Source organism: Antechinus flavipes, chromosome 4, assembly GCF_016432865.1.
Source record: "Antechinus flavipes isolate AdamAnt ecotype Samford, QLD, Australia chromosome 4, AdamAnt_v2, whole genome shotgun sequence".
NCBI classification, from domain to species: Eukaryota; Metazoa; Chordata; class Mammalia; order Dasyuromorphia; family Dasyuridae; genus Antechinus; species Antechinus flavipes.
In genome coordinates this window covers 81,764,038-81,783,612 of record NC_067401.1, presented here as the reverse complement: position 1 = coordinate 81,783,612, position 19,575 = coordinate 81,764,038, and the positions used below count along the sequence as shown (strand labels likewise).

Genomic DNA, 19,575 nt, shown 5'->3' with positions numbered 1-19,575 from the left:
CTTGCCACTTCTTAGAGATTCCAATTTTACCATGAATTTGAGTCACTTGTAGTGCATCTTGTCTCTTCAAGAGAATGTGGGATCCTTTGTTATTCCTCTGTTCTCAACACATTGTCTGGCACAGAGGAAATGCTATTGAGTTATTGATAAATTGTATGACCATAGACATGTCTTAATTTTCCAGGTGACACTTTTAAAAATCTCTTAAGTTAGGAGGTTCTGCTCTTCCTTAATAGTAGGAGTTCTGTACCATTCATCAATATAGGAATTGATGAAATCACAGATCTATTACTCCCATCACCCAAAAGACCATGTGATATGCTTGCCTACATACTAAAAAAGCATGTTTATGTAGTAAAAATTCATGTAAATAATTATAATATTCTAATTTCTAATAGTATTTTCATTTATCAAACAGAAACTGTCATGAAAATAGTTTTCCTCAAATTATTGGCTCACTTTAATGATATGACTTCTTTTTCTTTGTTTTGTTTTTTGTAATTTAATAGCCAAAATGAAAGGGAAGAATTTGAAAATGAATTTAAACAAAAATATGAACGAGAAAAGATTCTGTTGACTGAAGAAAATAAAAAACTGTCAAATGAGCTTGATAAGGTGAGTGATTCAATCCAACAATATTTATTAACTCCCTTTAATAAGTCATGGTGAGTACAAATTTATGTTAGATAATATCTTTTTTTTTTTTAAAGGAAAACTTTTACTTTTAGGATCTAATCTTTACTTGGAATAAGCAGTATCCCCCATCCCAAAATCAGTTCAGGATATATTTTTTCTTTATTTGTTCCAGTTTTTCATTGTCTGATGCATCCTCTCTTTTTTTTTTTTTTCCCACGCAATTCTGTTTCATACAATCTCATTTTCTCCTGGATAGGACTAAAACACTTAAATAAGAATATATTATATCAGGTACTACCTTGCTGAATTGTGGAAATGTAAAAGCAGGATCATGAGGAAATCTTTGAAAGCAGTTCAGGCCTGTGAAATAAACTACTAACTACATGGTAGAATTTTTTATCTTTAGTTCATCTTCAGGTACTTTTGGTATGTATATCCTCTTTTAATTTCTAGATATGTCAGCCTGAAAAGGAACAGAAATTTTTTACAGCTAGGCTCTAATTAATGCCAGTTATGAATCCTATATGTTGGGATATTGAATAATCTACTATAATCAGATTTGTAATAGTTGAAGTTATAATTATATAAATGGGTTTATCCCAATGGAAATATACAGTACAAATCCTAATAATACAGAAACTTTATGGAATTCATTGTTTGTGATAACTGGGACCTAAATATTTACTGTTAGTTATATACTGCTAAAATTTGAATAAAGATTCTATGTGAAACTTTTTTTCCCACATTCTCTATGGCTTTCAATTATCTACTTTCATTAATTATGACTAATTTAATTTAAGAAAGTTCTAAGTGCCTACTATGCAAGTATTGATGCTCTCAAGGAATTTAGTAGTCTAAACAGTCTCATTGCCATTTTTGTTCCATGTATCTTCTCTTCTCCCACATTTACTTCTTATGACTATATAATTTTCCAGATTTTTATAAAGAATGGGCTGGATTGTTTTGCTGAAAATAACTTGAGAATAAACATTATAATGCCCTATGCTATTTTGAAATATAACAAAATCTCAAGTGATGCCTTAAATAAATTTAAAATAAACTAACTTATATGAATTTAAGATATTTTAGAAGCAAACCTTTCATTTTGTAAGTAAATTGGGATTCACATAGTTTAACTTGATTTAAAAAAGCAACCTAGTTAACATGTATGTAACTATTAATGATTGTAGATTTAGAGATCATTTCTGTCTTGTAAGCTTAAGTTACATTGAGATAAAAAAAAATTGCTCATTACAAGATGGTTTCATTTGGAATCACTGTGCTAATTACTAAGTGCAAAGTCTAATTAGAGAGTGTAGAGAAACAATCTAAAGTGGTATAATATTGGTCAGTTCCCCATGAGTTAACAATATTCTATTTCATTGCTAGTTTTTACATTATTGTTAGTTCTATGTAAAATAAACATGTGATGCTAAATTTTCTTGGATGAAATTTAAACCTCAGAACAAAGCCTAATCTGAAGGGTTGGAGAAAGAAGCCTAAGCTATACTTGAGTCCTTAGGGTTGAGAAGGGGAAAGTAATTTTTTGGAGGGGAGGAAGCCATGGTGGAAGACAAGCTATTTAGATGGAACTTGGAAGGAACTTGGAACAAGTTCATTATCACAAAATAATTCCCAGAAAGAGCTGAGAGGCCAGCAGGGACACCTGTCTTCTGTTCCTCTTGGGGCATTGGTCCTGCTCTTGTTCTCTTGGCATTGCTTTTTGGACTGTTTCTGCTGTTTTGCCCCAACTCTAGTTTCTATGTGTTTTTCTTCTTTTCTGCTTTTAATTTAAGAAGCTTCTTTCTACAAATAGCTAAAGATTTGTTTTCTTTAAGAACACTTGTCTGATCACAGTATCCTTCTTTTCTTCAGTAAACTACAGTGGTTCTCTTTGTCTCCTACAACAAAATTTAAATTCCCCTTTTTGGTGTTTAAAGTCATTTACTATCTGTTTCAATCAGCTTTTCCAGGTTGGTAGTAGCTCATATGCCCTTTTATACACTCTGAAGTTCACTGGGCCTGGCCCTCTGACTGCTGTCCATCATCATATCCTTGTATCTTTTCTTCTTCCTCACCTTGCCTTTTAGACCTGATTTCCTTCAGCAACAGCTCAAATGCTGTATTCTTAATGACATCCTATCTGATCTTCTAGCTGCTGTTATCCTCCCCCAATATGTAGATTAACAGTGTGATTGCTGCTCAGAATTATAGCACATTCCCCACTCTGCTTTATACATCATACTCTATATTACTCCTATTGAAAAAATTTTGTGCTGGTATCTGGATAACTGTAACTCCTTTCCCCCAATTGAATAAAAATAAAAAACTTTATAACAAATATATGTAGTTCAGCTAAACACATTCCTACATTGGCCATGTATAAAATGTATATCTCATTTTGCTTTTTAAAATTCTATTATATCTCTGTCAAGAATAAATATGTTATCAGTAGACCTGCTTCATATTTTTAAAAAACAAGCTGTGAAAAAGAAATCGATAAAATGCCAATTAGTTTTTAGAGGATATAAGGATTATAGTGAATATTAGTTGCAAATTGAGTAAGTCATGTCCCTTTAAAATAAGAGAAAATTAGTATTTTAAGGAAAAATATACATTTGTATCCTGACTTATTTTTCCAATGTTGCAAAGATTTGTATGTTAGAAATAATAAATTAAGAAACATTCTTAAATAAGCAAAATGGACAATTGAAAGATGGTTAGTAAAGAAAATGTTAACTCCTTTCTGATTGAAATAGAATAAACAAGGTAATCTTCTAGAAGGGATAGTATAGTTGAAAAACTTTAAGTTTAAGGTATGAAGGCTTAAAAAAAAAAGTGAGCATAGAGGCAGTGAGGTAGCATAGTGGAAAAACATCTGCCTGGAGTCAGAGTTCAAATTTGGCCTCAAATGCTTGATGCTTACTAGCTGTGTGACCCTAAGTAAGTCATTTAACCTCAATTCCTTCACCCCCCTCAAAAAAAATAGTGAGTACTTAAAAGAATAGTAAGCAATAAGCATGGCTGTATGTTATCTATACAAAGACTAATTTTATTTACAAATTAAAAGGTTTTTAATGTATAGTTGAGATGCATATTTCTCCCCATATTTAATCAGGATTATCTGTTTATAAACAGGAAAAGCTTCATTAGTACAAAAATCATGTTGTCTTTTTTAATATAAGTGATTTTGGATTCCACTGGTTATATGTCAGCTGTATATTAAGGTCCCACTCTTAAAAACCTAATTCTTCATAATGTTCTTTTTAAAAAAATTAAACCATGCTTTTATCAGAAATCATAGCATGCTAAATATTTCTGGCAGTTCATACATTTTTATATGTATCCTTTGTACTTTTTAAAAAACATTTTTTTAAAATATATAAGAAGTTTAAAGTTATTCACTCGGGCAAGGGTGTCTGTCTTTTTGAGGAGCTAAAAAGAAGTCTTTTTAAAAGTAACATTAAAGTGAAGTATATTTGAAGCTGACAATGATCTCTCAAACTGAATTTGAGAATAAAATTAAGAAAGCAAAATTTTCTAATGAATTTTTTTATGTGTTATTTCAAGGTAGTATTCTGATAATTACATCATTTTCTTGATATAAATCAAATTTGATAGGTAGATTGTTTCAGTGAGTAATGCACATTACAACTCCATGCCCTTTCAGCTCACAGCTATGTTTGAGAGATTAAGTATAAACAACCGACAACTAGAAGAAGAGATGAGAGACCTAGCAGACAAAAAGGAATCGGTCGCACATTGGGAGGCCCAAATCACAGAAATTATTCAGTGGTGAGTACTCCAATTTTAAATATATCCTATTTAAAGAACTTGGTCATTGAGCACATTGTTTCAATTATCGGGGTCATTGCCAATAATGTCTTTAGCTTACTTTAATTGTCAAAAAGAGTTTTTCCTCCCATATTTCCACTGGAAAGGAAAAACAAGTTTATACTAAAAACATTGGCTTTATTACAGTTCACTCATTTTTGTACTATTGTGTGATTTGTATGAATAGGGCCAGGAAATTCCTTTGTTTCCCACCTTGTTCTCCTACCATATTTCCACCACCAGCTTTCCCACAATTCATTTGAAAGCTGTTCTTTCTCTGTAAGAACAAAGTTAATTTACTCTGTTATACAGGTTAGACTTTTTAGGACTTCAGAAACACATCATTAATATTTAATCGCCCCTTTCTAAGACCAAAAATTAAGTCCTCATTGCTTTAAGGAACAAAATGGCTAGAGAAAGAAGTAGCTGAAGAAAAGATCTTTTTTTTTTCTTCATTTATAACATTGTTTCATGTATAATTATTTTTAATTTAGATACAGTTGTATCATTTCTCATTATTTGTAAATGGATAATAATTTGGATTAATTAAAGTTTAAAATTAATGGAATGCTAAAATATTAATCCTAGTGTTTGTACTAATTTGCTTATTGTTATAAAAAACAGGGAAAAAACAACTGAAGGTTTACTCTTATTAAAATGCATAAATATTGATTTTGACATTTATTTTAAGTGATTTCTCCCCATTCTCTGTATCACCTTTTTTCCCCATCTTCTTAATGCTGTATTTATCTAAAAAACATTTATTTCTAAATATTTTCATAGGCCAATTACTTGGGGAATTTATCCTCAGATAGTAATCTTTTGATTCTTCAAACAGTGTTTTTCATTTATCTTCTCTACCAACTGTGGAGTCTCATTATAAAATTCAAATAAAAAGTGAGGAAACAAATATCCTTTTAAGGAAACTATTTTAATTCATAGTGTTTTGATATTAATTTAAATGCAAAGCTCATATTTAAACAAAGTTTTGACTTGTGAATGTATAACTTTAGATAAATTCTATGTAACAGTTCATAAAAGTACACAATATACTTGTCTAGAGGATATAATTTTTAACATCAACCAAAGTTACAGTATTAAGGTTATATAGCAAACTTAGATTTCCTTTTGAAGAAATTCTAATAGGATTTTGTTTGCTAAATTATAATAAGATTTTGAAAATTGAGTTTGATTACAATCATACACCTCTTCCTTTCCTGTTGCTACCACAATAGGTTGGACAGAAAAGAAAGAATATTAGGGAAAGAAAGAAGCTTGGGTAAAGTCATTGTAAAAGTTTATAGAAGATAAATGAAGATTGAATTGTCTGTTTGCTAATAGTTTTAACCTTCCAGGGTCTTTTTGGGAGGATTGGGGACCAGTTCACTGAAAATCAGTGGTTCAAGGAAACTGCTTGGCATAGAAACTATTGTTTAAAGATTAACTAAGCAGTCCACATATATTTTACTGTGGACTTTACTATTTGTAAAGGAATATAAAATGCTCCTTACCTTCATAAAGTTTACAGGCTAGTTAAAGAGATAAGGCACATGACACTCATAATTCCAGCTCACATTTATATAGTGCTTTAGGGTTTACAAAGTCTTTTCTCAAAATGAATTAAGTAGTAAAGTATTATCCCCCCATATAACATCGGGAGAAACTGCGAAACATAACTGGCCTGGTATTACATAGCTAGTGTCAGATCTAGGAATTGGGCCCAAATCATAGAAACAAAGTCTGATGTTCCACTCTTCCAATCACCTCTCAGCAGACAAAATAATTAATGTAGATTCTATAAGCACTTTCAAAAAACATATATCTATTTTATAGCTCTTAGATCAAATGACAGCGAGAGGTTATGTCAGGTTCTGGACAAGAGGCCTCAGCAGGACCGTGGTACTCTGATGCATCTGGAAGCACATTTTATTCTAGGTTCTTCCAGATTGTGTCTCCTTTGCTAGACATTGTCCCAACCCAATCCCAGATTTTTTGTTAAGAACATAGATTTTGTCCATGCTCTGGCTGCCTTCTCATGTTGTTTAAATATGAACCTTAAAAATCAGCGCAGGCAAACTGATCTCATCTGATGCCCACTTCCCAGTAACAAACTGATGAGGGACAAGTTCCATATTGTTGTTCATTCTTTCTTTTGGAAAAGGACCAGGGACATCACAAGTGATGGCTTGATTTGTGTGTGAATTGGAGAAACATGAGGCAGAGTTGTACAAAGCAAGAGTCATCAAATTCCAGTGGTAGGACCCAAGTCAAGGTGGCTGGTGATGGCCTGATTGCAGTTGGATGGCGTTGGTGTCTTCCATGTCTGACCAAGTGCTCCACGGGGCCTGCTTCAGCAACCTGCATGGTTTTTGGGGTTTGTGGGGTGTTCGGAGAGGTGTAAGGGCTTGCCCACTCCTTTCTAGGGCTTCTCATTCACCTCTGGTGTTCACCTGTTAGCTGAGAAGATGTAGCCTGTGAAGGGGCTATCTCATATTTCAGGAATATCTGCATTACTTTCTTTTCTTTCCTGTTTTGGTTGAAGATAGCCAGAGGCATTTAAGAAAGCAGTGCCCAAATTTTCATCCAGTGAAACACTCTGCCTTCTACTTCTCCTTAAAGGTGCACTGACTTGCCTATGTGTAGACAATGAAGATCCTTATCTCCCATCAGAGAAACCCTGTGCTCAGTTTCACTATATCAGGGAACCTTGGACAGCAATCCACATGTTCCAAGTAGGAACTTATGACGTGTTTTCTACATAAACTGTTATAGAGAGAATGAATAGTTATTTGACAAAGATCTATTGGACTGTCTGCTCTATATGAGGAAACCTTTTTCCTATTCTCATGCACCTTACTTTCTGTTTGGATATATGACATCATTGTCATCATCACTAACAATTTTATACTACTTTAAAATTTGCAAAGCACTATATACATGTTATCTCATTTGATCCTCATATACCTTGGGAGATAGGTGATATTATTATCCCCATTTTATAGAAGAAACTGAGGCTGAGAGATGGTAGATGACTTGCCCAAGAATACAGAGCTGGTGTCATCTTAACTCCAGATCTAGCACTCTTACCCACCTTGCTATTATGAAGTCTTGAGAAGTTAATGAGCAGCAGTGGGTCATAATGGATAGTTTATTATACTTGGAGTTAGGAAGACATGGGTTTAAACCACACCTTTAGCACTCCACTAGCTCTCTGACCACTTGTCTTGTTTGAGTCTCCATTTTTTTTTTCTGTAAGATTAACAACAATACCTATTTGCTACATTGTAGAGTTGTACAAAATAATATATATGTACCTCATGGTCTAGAGCCCCAAGCTTTAGGATTACATGATTGTATCTTAAGGAGCTTCCCTAAGCATCATTTCTCTGACTCGTTTTGCCCTAATACTGAGTTTTCTCTAAGAACCTCAAAATATGTGGTTTGTGTGTGGACCTCCACTGATATGGGTTAAAAAAAAAACAACCCTCTTTCCTGTGTAAGCACTCAAAAACAAAGATAGGGAATCTTTGTTTCACTCCACAAAAAATGCAAAGCAACACTAAGGACTAGCTTTAACAAAAACACTAGATAAATTTATTTTCCTTTAACAACAAATCCCACCTTTCAACTAGGTTACCTGCATAGTATTCATCCTATAGTACTGTTCTTAAGGTTTAGATCAGTTTGGACATAACTTCAGCAAAATTGAAGGTTACAGAATTAGTTCACACAAAGCAACTTTAGGCTTCTGGAGGAGGTGATTTTAGCTCCCTGTTTACCGAAGTCAGGAGAGGGGATTGAAGGCATCTCAAGGTATGGCTGGTTTTTACTGTTGTCTCTTCCCTACATGTAACTGATCCCTGAGAATCATTCCTGTATGTATGGATTCAGGTAGGGTATGAGAGGGAAAGGGAAAAAAAATCAGCCCAACTGATGGATGTATTTGGAAAACATGTGCAGCGTGTAACACTAATGACCTCTCACCTCCACAAAGGGGGAAGAAAAACAAATGTCATCTCAGCTATATAACACTCATTGGATAAAATGTGGCTGGAGACATTCTCCATGAGAACATTCTGGTTACTACAGCTTTGCTATCTGTGGAAATGCAGCTAGTTTCAGAGTATACTGAAGACATAATTATGACAGGAATTACTCTAAGGACATGTTGATTTCTATAGACTTGCTCTTTGTGGAAGCAATGTAGTCTTGAACTCTCAAAAGACAAGATATTTGTGGCAGGATACGTTCATCAGAACAATCTGGTTACTATAGCTTTGATTTCTGCTCTCTATGGAAATGCATCTTGTTTCAGAACACTAAGAGAATAAAATAGTTGTGGTAAGAAGCACTCTCTGAGAACTTTTTGATTACTATAGCCTTGCTCTCTGGAAACACACCTAATCTCAGAACCCTTGGAAGAAGAGATCTTTGTAGAAGGAGACCCAATTACTACCTGCTTGCTTTCTTATCTCAGAACAAAGAACAGAGAATATAAGATACTTAGAGTATGTGTCACAAAGGTTTGAGAACATTCATTTGCCTAAAGCTTGGTCTGTGTGAAAACTAGTCTTGTTGGAGAAGACTCAGCACTCTCATGTTTCTTGAAAAATAAAGTTAATCTCAGGCATCAAAAACAAACAAACAAAAACCCTAAGACAAAACAAAAAACAACTGTGTTTCTTCTATATGTAATAAACACAAAATCCAAGAACCAATAATAGAAAAGAAAACCCCGTTCCAAATAACAAGCAAAATCCATTAAAAAAATCTAAGAATCAATTTACTAAGGCACACAAAAGACATGTATAGATTTAATTACAAAGTGCTCTTTTAAGGAATATTCAGTACTCATGATTAGGCTTTGCCATTATAACAAAAATGGCAATATTGTACAAAATTAATTTGTACTTTTAATCATGGACCAATCAAATTATCAAGGGGATATTTTATAGAATTTTATGAAATAGTAATAAAATCCATTTGTGGAAACAAAAGATTTAGAACATCAAAAGAAAAGATTCCAATATATGAAATTGAAAAGCTTCTCCACAGATAAAATTATTTCACGCTCACACAAACATACACACATAAGACTAATAGTCATTTCCCAATACATAAATGGCAAAAAGATGTAAACAAATAGCTTGCAATTTACAAATTTCAGTATACAAACATAATATTCCTGTGCTGTAAAAAATGATAGATGCATAAAAAGCATGAAAAGATCTAAGTGAAGTGACACAGAAAAATAAGCAGAGCCAAAAAAAAATATGATGACTACAAAACTCTGCATGTAAAGAACAATTCAAAAAAGAAATAAAAAATAAAGAATAGTAAAATTATAAAGATTAATCTGGAAAGAAGAGATGTAAAATGGTACTCCTAACTTAGCAGAGGTGGAGGGCATCCTGGGCAAGTCACTTAACCCCAATTGCCTCAGTAACAACAACAACAACAAAAAAGTCCAGGCACCAGGGATGTACATGGAATATGTTTTTGAATTTTTTCAACATATTGATTGATTATGCTAACTAACTAACACTAGCCTCGGCAATAAGAGTCGAGAAAGAGATTAAAGGAATTAGAGTAGGCAATGAGGAAACCAAGCTATCATTCTTTGCAGATGATATGGTGGTCTATCTAGAAAACCCCAGAGATTCTACTAAAAAGCTATTAGAAATAATTTATAACTTTAGCAAAGTTGCAGGATACAAAAGAAATCCCCATAAATCCTCAGCATTTTTATACATCACCAACAAAATCCAACAGCAGGAGATACAAAGAGAAATTCCATTCAAAATAACTGTCGACACATAAAATATTTGGGAATCTATCTACCAAAGGAAAGTCAGGAATTATATGAGCAAAATTACAAAAAACTTTCCACACAAATAAAATCAGACTTAAATAATTGGAAAAAAATATTAAGTGCTCTTGGATAGGCCGAGCGAATATAATAAAGATGACAATACTCCCAAAACTAATCTATTTATTTAGTGCTATACCAATCAGACTTCCAAGAAAATATTTTAATGATCTAGAAGAAATAGCAACAAAATTCATATGGAAGAATAAAAGATCGAAAATCTCAAGAGAATTAATGAAAATATGATTGGACTATTTGCCATCAAAGGAAGGGAGTAGGAAAAAAGGGGGAAATTGGAACACAAGATTTTACAAGGGTTAATGTTGAAAAATTCTCTGTGCATATGTTTTGAAAATAAAAAGCTTAAAAAAAAGGAAATAAATCACATTAGTAAAGCTAATTAATAAATGGGGTAATAAATTATATTAGCAAAAAGACTCTTAAAATATGTTAAATATAAGGAATATTTTTAGTTTATTAATCATGAAGGAATCTAAATATTCCATCACAAAGTTTCAATTTTTGTGGTACAATAAGGCTTTTCCAACCAGCTGTTAGGCAAAAGTACTTTAATTTAAGCCCTTTTTGGTGATGAGGTTCAAAATTATTCAGTCATTTGTCACATTTTCTTTTTAGATTTTTAATATACATATTAGAGTTACACAAGTTAGCCTTTAGATTTTTCACATTAATTTTTTATTTTTTTGTAATATAGGGTGAGTGATGAAAAAGATGCACGAGGCTATCTTCAGGCTTTGGCCTCTAAAATGACAGAGGAACTAGAGGCATTGAGAAATTCCAGCCTTGGCACAAGAGCAACAGTAAGGAATTGCTATTTTATGTAAGAATTAATTATGATGATGAAAAAGTAAGCCACAAAAACTATTTTTATAAAATTATGTGTTTCCCAAATTTTCACCTACAATAAAGTATTTCAGTAGAAATCAAATATTTTGATTTCTCTTGTACCAAACATAATTTCTGTAATGTACTTAAAATTTTAATTAAATGAGATGCTAACATAAAAATGATTTCCTCATAAGTATCTTTCCTCTTACCTTAATATAAAGTAACAATTGTTATAGATTATTTTTCTATTTTACTATTTGACAAAGATAATATTATTGGGGATTCCATATTATTTTGTAATTTTAGGCCTTATATGTTGGAAATATGATAAAATGTAGCTGGTAACAGTTTCATTGTTTTTAGGATATGCCCTGGAAGATGCGCCGTTTTGCAAAACTGGATATGTCAGCTCGGTTAGAGTTGCAGTCAGCTTTGGATGCTGAAATTAAAGCCAAACAGGCCATACAAGAAGAACTTAATAAAGTTAAAGCATCAAACATCTCAACAGAATGGTGAGATGGAATATTACAATTCAAATGAACTACTTCCTGTGTTTGCAAGAAGGCAATTAAAGAGGTCTCTTTGATTTCCTGCCTATTGAATAAGCTATTTTTTTATAAAGAAAAAAAAATCAATTCCCTTTTCTTTCCTTTTAAAGAGGCATTAAAAATCATTTACTGATTACTTGTATGCTTCGTTGTGTCAGCACCTCTTTAATCCTATTAAGATACACACCTTGGCTGCAGTAGAATAAAGTCAACATGGAGAGGCAATAAAATTGATTAAATACATTTATTTAATGTATTTAATGTCAGTGTTAAGTTAATGTTAATGTTATTTAATGTCAGTGTTAATCCCATGAAGACCTATCTAGTTCTGTTAACAACTGATCATTGGCTTTCAAAAGATGTGTGTGTTGGCATCTTGTTTCAGTGTTTTGTGGGAAGTATGCATTGATTGTTAAAACAAGTTGTCTAACAAGATCCTTGTATTTCTTTTTCACTTGTGGAGGAGGTGAAGCAGAGAGAGAGAGAGACAGAGAGGTGAGAGGGAGAGGGAGAGAGGAAGAAGAAGGAGGAGATGTTGGTTAATTTTAAAAGATTTTACTTTTAAACTGTATCAACACATTTTAATTTTTTAAAGTGAAGAAAACTAAAGATGAAAGACACATTGAAACATTTTCCACTAGTGTAGTATAAGCTTCTTCATCCCAGAACTGGTTTTGTTTCTTGTGTCCTAACCTAGCCCATTGTGTACCTGGTACATTATAGGTGCTTAATTAATGCTTTTTTTATTTTGCTTGGTTTGGCCCTTCGTACAACTCACAGCCCTTCCACTCCTTTTGTATGCTGTAATTTTTGTCCATCTCTTTCTCTACAAATCCCTCTTAATCAGTATTGAAAGCCCTCTCATTCTTTTAGCAATTTAATAGGGGCACCATTACATGATTTATCTATCTTTTAATATACCTTTGAGACACCTGAAATTTTGATTGTTTTGAAACCAGATATCTGGAACACCGGAATATTGGTGTATGTGTGGTGATGACTGGGGGGAGGGGAAGAGGGAGAAAGTGAGAGAAACTAGCTTAATCTCATTTAGTTCCAAACTATCTCTTTATAAAATTTGTCCATGATAATAATGTAAATTTATTTAAACAGTTCTATATGTTCAAGACTAAATCAGTATTATTTGTTATTTATTTAGAAATATTATTTGTATCACAAAATTAAAAATATATTGACTATATTAAAAGCCTTGGGATATCAGGGAGCACCTGTAGTTTGGGAATGCATCTTGAGTTAAAGGTGGTTTTGTAGTTTTATTGATGTCATCTTCTAGGATACATTGTAATGTAATTTTGAAAAAAGATTTTAAGTGTATCTAGAGCTTTTGTAAATTTCAAATTAATGATCTGGTTGGGTTTTTTTTGTTCTGTTTTGTTTTTCCCAGTAAGTCAAGGAAACACTTCCTAGGGCTCTCCAAGTTTAATACCAAAGTAGAGTACAGCACAGTTATGACTATTAAAAATATTAATAATGATCTCAGTAATTTTGTCAGGAGATTTGATATGTGAATAAGTCACTGCAAATGAGTTGTATAAGAACAATGAAGGGATTGAAAGAAACAGATTTGATAGTGTTAAGTTGTAAAAATACACAATTTTCTTAAGTATAATCATATACTAAATATCTAAAGTATCCTTAATGGAATGGAAAGATATCTATTTATAATTTCAGTTTGTGTGTGGAAAACCAACCCCTAAAAATAGAATCTGTTTCTAATAATATCTTTAAAATTTAAACTGGGAGTCAAGGATGTTTTATTTAAATTTTTATGACTCTTAAAAGAGAAACAGTATTGATCATATGAGCCAAAATAGCAAATAGCATTAATATGCATCATTAGTGTTATACATCAAAATAAGCATAAACTTTTCTTAATGTGCTTTAGGTATATAAATCAGTGGCGTAAAGTCAACCTCAGAATAAGTAAACAAAAGCAGTTTTATAGTTCCATACCAAGTAAGACCTAACAGGATCTGAGAAAATAAGTAGAAATTAGTAGCTAAATATATCTTTCTCTTTTCCCCTTTTAAGCAAACTACAAGAGTCAGAGAAGAAGAACTTGGAACTGCTATCAGAAATTGAAAAACTGAAAAAGGAGACTGAGGATCTTAAATCTGAAAAGGGTATGGAAACTGGTGTCCATATAAATCAGGTCTTGTATCATTGTGGATAGATTTTACCATATTGTATTATGTAAGAGGCTGTTTACAGTATGTATGAGAAATAATGGCTTCACAAAGCCATTATTTCTAGGTTTATTGTTTATCTTGTTAAGATCCATTTTTATAGTAGGAATAAATATAATTTTGCATCAATTTGAACTCCTTTTCATTAGTACAGAAATTTCTGTAAATAACTTTTTATGCTTAGAAAGAAATTTATTTGAAGTTACTAAATAAATTTGAAGTTGTAACTTTCCATTTTGAAATAATCTAAGTTGCTGTGGCATGATGTAATATGAATATGATTATATTTACAGGAGACTGTTAAATTAACTCGTCTTTATTAGACAACTGCATATTCTAGAAATTTGCTACTTGCTGTTGGAAGCACAAAGGAAACAATATTTATCTTCTGTCTTTAGGGAACATAAGAGCTGGAAATATAGAAGTGATACATAAAATAATTAAACAAGAAAACAAAGCATTAATGAAAGGGGTAATTAGTTGATGAACAGATGTTTTTGAATGCCACTTATTACTAAGTTTATTGAATGAAATGCATCACATGAATCCATCATGTTTGAATTCAGGTCTTCTTGATTCCAAGCCTTCAAGAATTTTTTTTTTCATAGCACATTTACAAATTTATTATGAATATTTGCTGTGGCACACCTAAGGGGGCATGTGGAATGGTGCCAAAAACACTGTTTCTAGAATATTTGCCTTTACTTAACTCTTTTCCCTTTTCCTGGACTCCACTAACAGTGATTTTATAACAAAGCTAACTTCCTTACCCCTTATCCTAGAAAATTCATGATATTTTGGAATAGGCAATTCTCTTCCCTCCAAGGCCACACCTCAGTCAAACCTTCAACAAGAGGTTTAAACTCTTATTTTAGAGGCAACATACAATAATTTGAAATTCAAGAAGTATTTTCTGAAGACTGATGTGTTTGTCATTCCATTACACAACCTACTATGTGTGTATTAGGGAAAAAAATAGAAAATACTCTGGTCTTATCATATATAAAGCTAAGAAAAAATTACCAGTATTTAATATATTTTGGTTTGAGTATGCATATTCAGGATTTTGATGAACTCTGAATACTTTGGTTTATAAATGCCTTTTAACAAATTCAGGCAGAAAAGGTTATCCATGAAAAGTAGTTTTGTTCTCAAGCTTAAAAAAAGTTGCTGCTGTCTTCTAGGTGTAAAGCACCAAGACTCACAGAATTCTTTCTTGGCATTTTTGAATGCGCCTACCTCTGCTCTGGATCAATTTGAAGTAAGTGTAAAATCATTTAATTTCCTCATCTCATCTTATAACTTCACAATACTTTAAAAAAACTTTTATACTTGTATAAAAATTATCAATCAATTAACAAGCATTTGTTAGACATTTTCTCTATGCCAGCACTGTGCTAGGCACTGGGGATACAGAAAAAGAAAAATGGGCATTATTATGACTGTTTTAATTCCATCTTGCATTAGCACCTTGGAACTGTGAAATGAAAAAAAGAAAAAATATAATATTATATAAGCTGAAATAACATTTCTCTTAGAGCTAAGTGACTACATTTAATGGGAAAAAAATCTGAATTTGGGAGTCATTGTTATATCTAAAAACTATATGGGTTATTATTTATTGGTTCTTTTGATGTTTTCTTCTGTTTAATTTTATTCATATATTTGCTATATTTGATTATATTTGAAAGATAATATTTAAATTAATTAATTATTTGTGGCAGGAAAAATAAGCACCATTCTTTAGATGTAGTTTAAAGGGGTTTATAAATTTCTTATGTAAGAAAAGGTATAGTATCTACTTTGTTCATTTGTTTTCTTGAATTAGTGCCATTTATCATTTTATTTAATTGTTATAGAAGGTTGGAGTTATTATTTATTTTTATTAAATTGCTTCATACATTTTTTTCTATTTCTTTATTGCTGTATTCGTTAAATAGGATTCCTTTTCTTCTTCCTCATCTTCACTGATTGATTTTTTGGATGACGTAAGTCTTTCATCTTCAAACAATGCATCCCTCAGTAAAAGAGATCAGTGAATTGATTTGGAGAATCTATAAATTAATGCAGTCAATTTAAAGAACTGTAGAATAAATTATGGGTGAAAAATGTTTCTACATTTTTCTTATCCATGAAAATAAAATAATACACTACGCAAAGTACTTTTCTTATTCAAAGGATCTGTCATTTTCCCCTTCATTCTGGTCCTTTTAATTTATCTCTGATCAGAAATGCTATTTTAATTTTATCACAACTACTTAAAATTTTTATCACATGTGGTAATTGCTATTTTCACTTCTTCCTTTTCTTTCCTGTATATTAATCTTGAACATTTTTCTATCTTCTTACCAATATATTTTTTAATTTTTGCAATATTTTTTATAAGTTCTGATTTTTAAAGTTATATTAAATTCTGCTAGCTGGCAAAAGGTAAAGAACATTTAGGCTACCAATAAAGTTTTCTTTTAATGTAGAAATGGACTTTGAATTATTTTGAGTTAGTACATGTATATTGATATAAATTGACTGCATTATTATTTCCTTCCTGAATTAAACCTATAGATTTAGCCATTTAGATAGATCCTGTGAGATATGCTTCATTCTTTCTTTTTACATAATTTCATTTTATGTGAATTCTCTATATTTCATATGAAATAGTACAATAATCCTTTAAATAAATTGTTTTATCATGCTAAAAATTATATGCTTCCAAAAGTATGAGGAGGGTTGGGAAAACAATGGGATGGTACCTTGTCAAACATATCATCTCTTTACCAGGAGAATAGCTTAAAATTTTCTATTTCTTATATTTTAACAGGAATCAAAAAGTATTCTTAAGATTACTTAGCATATTTTATTTTTGTAAAATAGACATTAAATACATGAAAATTAGTGCATGTTAATTGTGGTTATATCTTAATAATGATAAATATTTTTATTATTAAATAACAGAAAGTCTGGCTGCCTTGGTATGTTTGAAATAGTTATATAAAATTTCACATTTTTGTTTAATCTAAAATATTGTTCTCATTTCAGTGTTGAAGGGTAATTTTGGGTACCACTAAAAAGTGCTATATATAATGATAGTATTTTTACATGAAGTATTGTTTAATCTCTTAAATTATGTGATAGTTAGCTACAAGTATCTTTCATCCTTAAAAGAATATGAAGAAAATCCAAGTATTACTTTAAGCTTTTCTTTGTTTCAAAATTTCTTTTTTCCTTTCTAATTTATATCCTTCACTCTACCTCCAGACACTTTTGTCTCTATAACATAATTTTACAGCGTATTATGTCAAAATAAAATGCCACCATCAGAAGCACTCTCCAAATTAAGGAATTTTTTTGGCATTTTATGTAATTAATTGCTGAAGTTGGGTTAATTTTCTGCTGCCACAAACCAAGAATATAAAAGGGTTAGGAGAAAATTATAAGGACTTCTCTTTGAAATACTGTGTCACTGTGGTTAAAACATTTCCTCCCTTAATAGTTCTTCCCTGGAAATACTCTTTCCCAGATTCATTGTATTTTAGTGCATACAGCTATTTGAAATGAACAACTAATTTTGCCATTGATGTAAGGAGATTGTGTGGTGGCGGGGGGAATGTGTGTTGGGTGTGGGTATATGTGTGTGTGTAGTTGAACTTGTTTAATTTGGATTGGCATAAATTTGAAGCATTAAGCATTGACTCTTCTTGGAATTCCCTGTCCTAAGTCTACAGTATCTTTTCATTTTTCATTCTTGGGATCATGGTTGTTTCTATTACTCTTTTCTATTCTCTAGGTCAACCTGTTTTCTTTACTTGAAGCCCTAGATATATCCCTTTGTCTTCTGATAGAAATATCTGTTCTGTTAGATTCCTGCTGTACTAGCTTAGCATGTTTTCCTTCTAGGTTCTGCTCATAGGAAATATCTGACTAAATGTCCTTCCTTTAACCTATTGTCATTTCCCTGGGCTGACTTGCCCATATGCCTAAGTATTCTGGATTGTCCTCTTCCTTACTCTGCTTTTCTTGCTTCCTCTGACTCTGAAGTTAAAGCTTTTCTAGTGTTTCCTTTTGCACATCTTGTTCCTAATCTTCAGCTACCTTCCCCCATCCTATGTTCTCTCTAGTTTTTTTTTTTTTCTGTATAATAACATAGCATCTGTCTACTTTGCTAGAAATTCCATCTCAGAGGATTTCAACACATATATTGCTATGTTAAAGATCACTGCTGTCATCAGATTTTATGATATTCAAGGCATGTATTTACTTTTTGCCATAATGAATCTTTGGCCTTTGTCTGGGGTTATCACTCAGTTCACATTGATATTATTGTATGAAGGTTTCATACATTATAATTAATATTTTTAATTTCTTAAGTAACACTATTTTAAGATTATAGTACTGTCAGCATATAACCTTAGTTATAGTACTGAAAAAAGTACATTAAAATTTTTTCTTGTTTCTCTGTAGCTGCCATTCTGTCTATAAAAAAATTTTTTTAAACATAGACATATACCCTTTTGCCAGTTATCTTCACTATTATCCACAAAAACATAAAACAGTGATATTTCTAGATAGTCTTACCCAAATCTAGTAGCTTGCTCATGTTAAATACAAGGCATTGACTGACTTCTGTCCTTATTTGGATCTGTGATTTCATAGATATATATAATATCTCTACTGTTAAATATCATAACTTATCCATTCCTTCTCATCTCTTGTGTTCTTACCCATGATTTTCCAAAAATCCTTCTTAGAGAACCTATCCAATGTATAATAGAGTCACAGAAAACATATTAACTTTAAAATTCAGGTTAATTCTCTTCTCTCCCAATTTTTCATTCTACTATGTAACTTTCAAAGCAAAAACCAGAAAGAAAAAAAATCTTCTTTTAATTGTTCAGGTAGCTCAAGGGTTGGCAAAATGATGTATGTGACACTTGTTTAATTAAAGGCTATGATTTTTAATTAACATATTTTCCTTTTCATGTTTGATATTTACCATGTTTCCCTATTTTGAATTGGCTATCTCTAATGAAACATATATCTGCTTAATAGATGGAAGCAAACAGTAAATTGAGGTGGTCCTATGCTGAGGGGATGGCATATACTTGGGTTGCAAGAGAAGTAGTAATGAAAATTTAGAATAGGTTTGTGGAAGTTCTCCATATTTTTTGCTGTTCTAAATTGCTAATTTATGCTAAAATAAGAAAAGCCCACTTTTCTTCTGGCTTCAAGAGTGGCTAAGAATCAGAGAAACAGATGGAGGTAAGAGCCATGAGTTTTGTAGTAACTTTCAATTATAGGAGACCATCCCAGATGCTTGTAAAAGGTTGGTCAAGGTCTAAATCTGTAAGTATTAAAAACTTTGGAATAGGATCTTTTAAAAAACAAAACTAGTGGAAGGATATTAATAGAGTTGGACTATCTGTCTAGTATAGAATTGTCCCTTGCTCTCACTAGTAATTTTGAGTAACTTATATTTTTTTCTATTTTTCTGAGAGTGCAATGATAATGAAGGCTCCATCATTCTAGTGTCTTAAAACTGTTCTTGAGAACATCTATCTGAACGTGATGCCCTATGTTCTTGTATGCACTTAATGTTAGGCTCTGGAAAGTATGCCCAGGCTTATATGTGAGTCCA

General features: G+C 31.8%; 1 protein-coding gene across 13 annotated transcripts in view; it reads left to right on the top strand.

Annotated features, from left to right (window-relative positions):
- The window catches only part of CDC42BPA (CDC42 binding protein kinase alpha), a 347,897-nt gene that overhangs the window by 249,668 nt on the left and 78,654 nt on the right, over positions 1-19,575 (top strand). For 7 of the 13 annotated variants that reach the window (XM_051993437.1, XM_051993436.1, XM_051993439.1 and 4 more), the window contains exons 16-21: positions 510-615; positions 4,307-4,431; positions 11,055-11,160; positions 11,552-11,700; positions 13,789-13,880; positions 15,128-15,204. In XM_051993437.1, the coding sequence (XP_051849397.1) occupies positions 510-615; positions 4,307-4,431; positions 11,055-11,160; positions 11,552-11,700; positions 13,789-13,880; positions 15,128-15,204 (655 nt within the window). Of the gene's footprint in view, positions 1-509; positions 616-4,306; positions 4,432-11,054; positions 11,161-11,551; positions 11,701-13,788; positions 13,881-15,127; positions 15,205-15,883; positions 15,932-19,575 lie in introns of all 13 variants that reach the window. The other 6 variants (XM_051993432.1, XM_051993428.1, XM_051993431.1 and 3 more) reach the window with 1 other exon arrangement.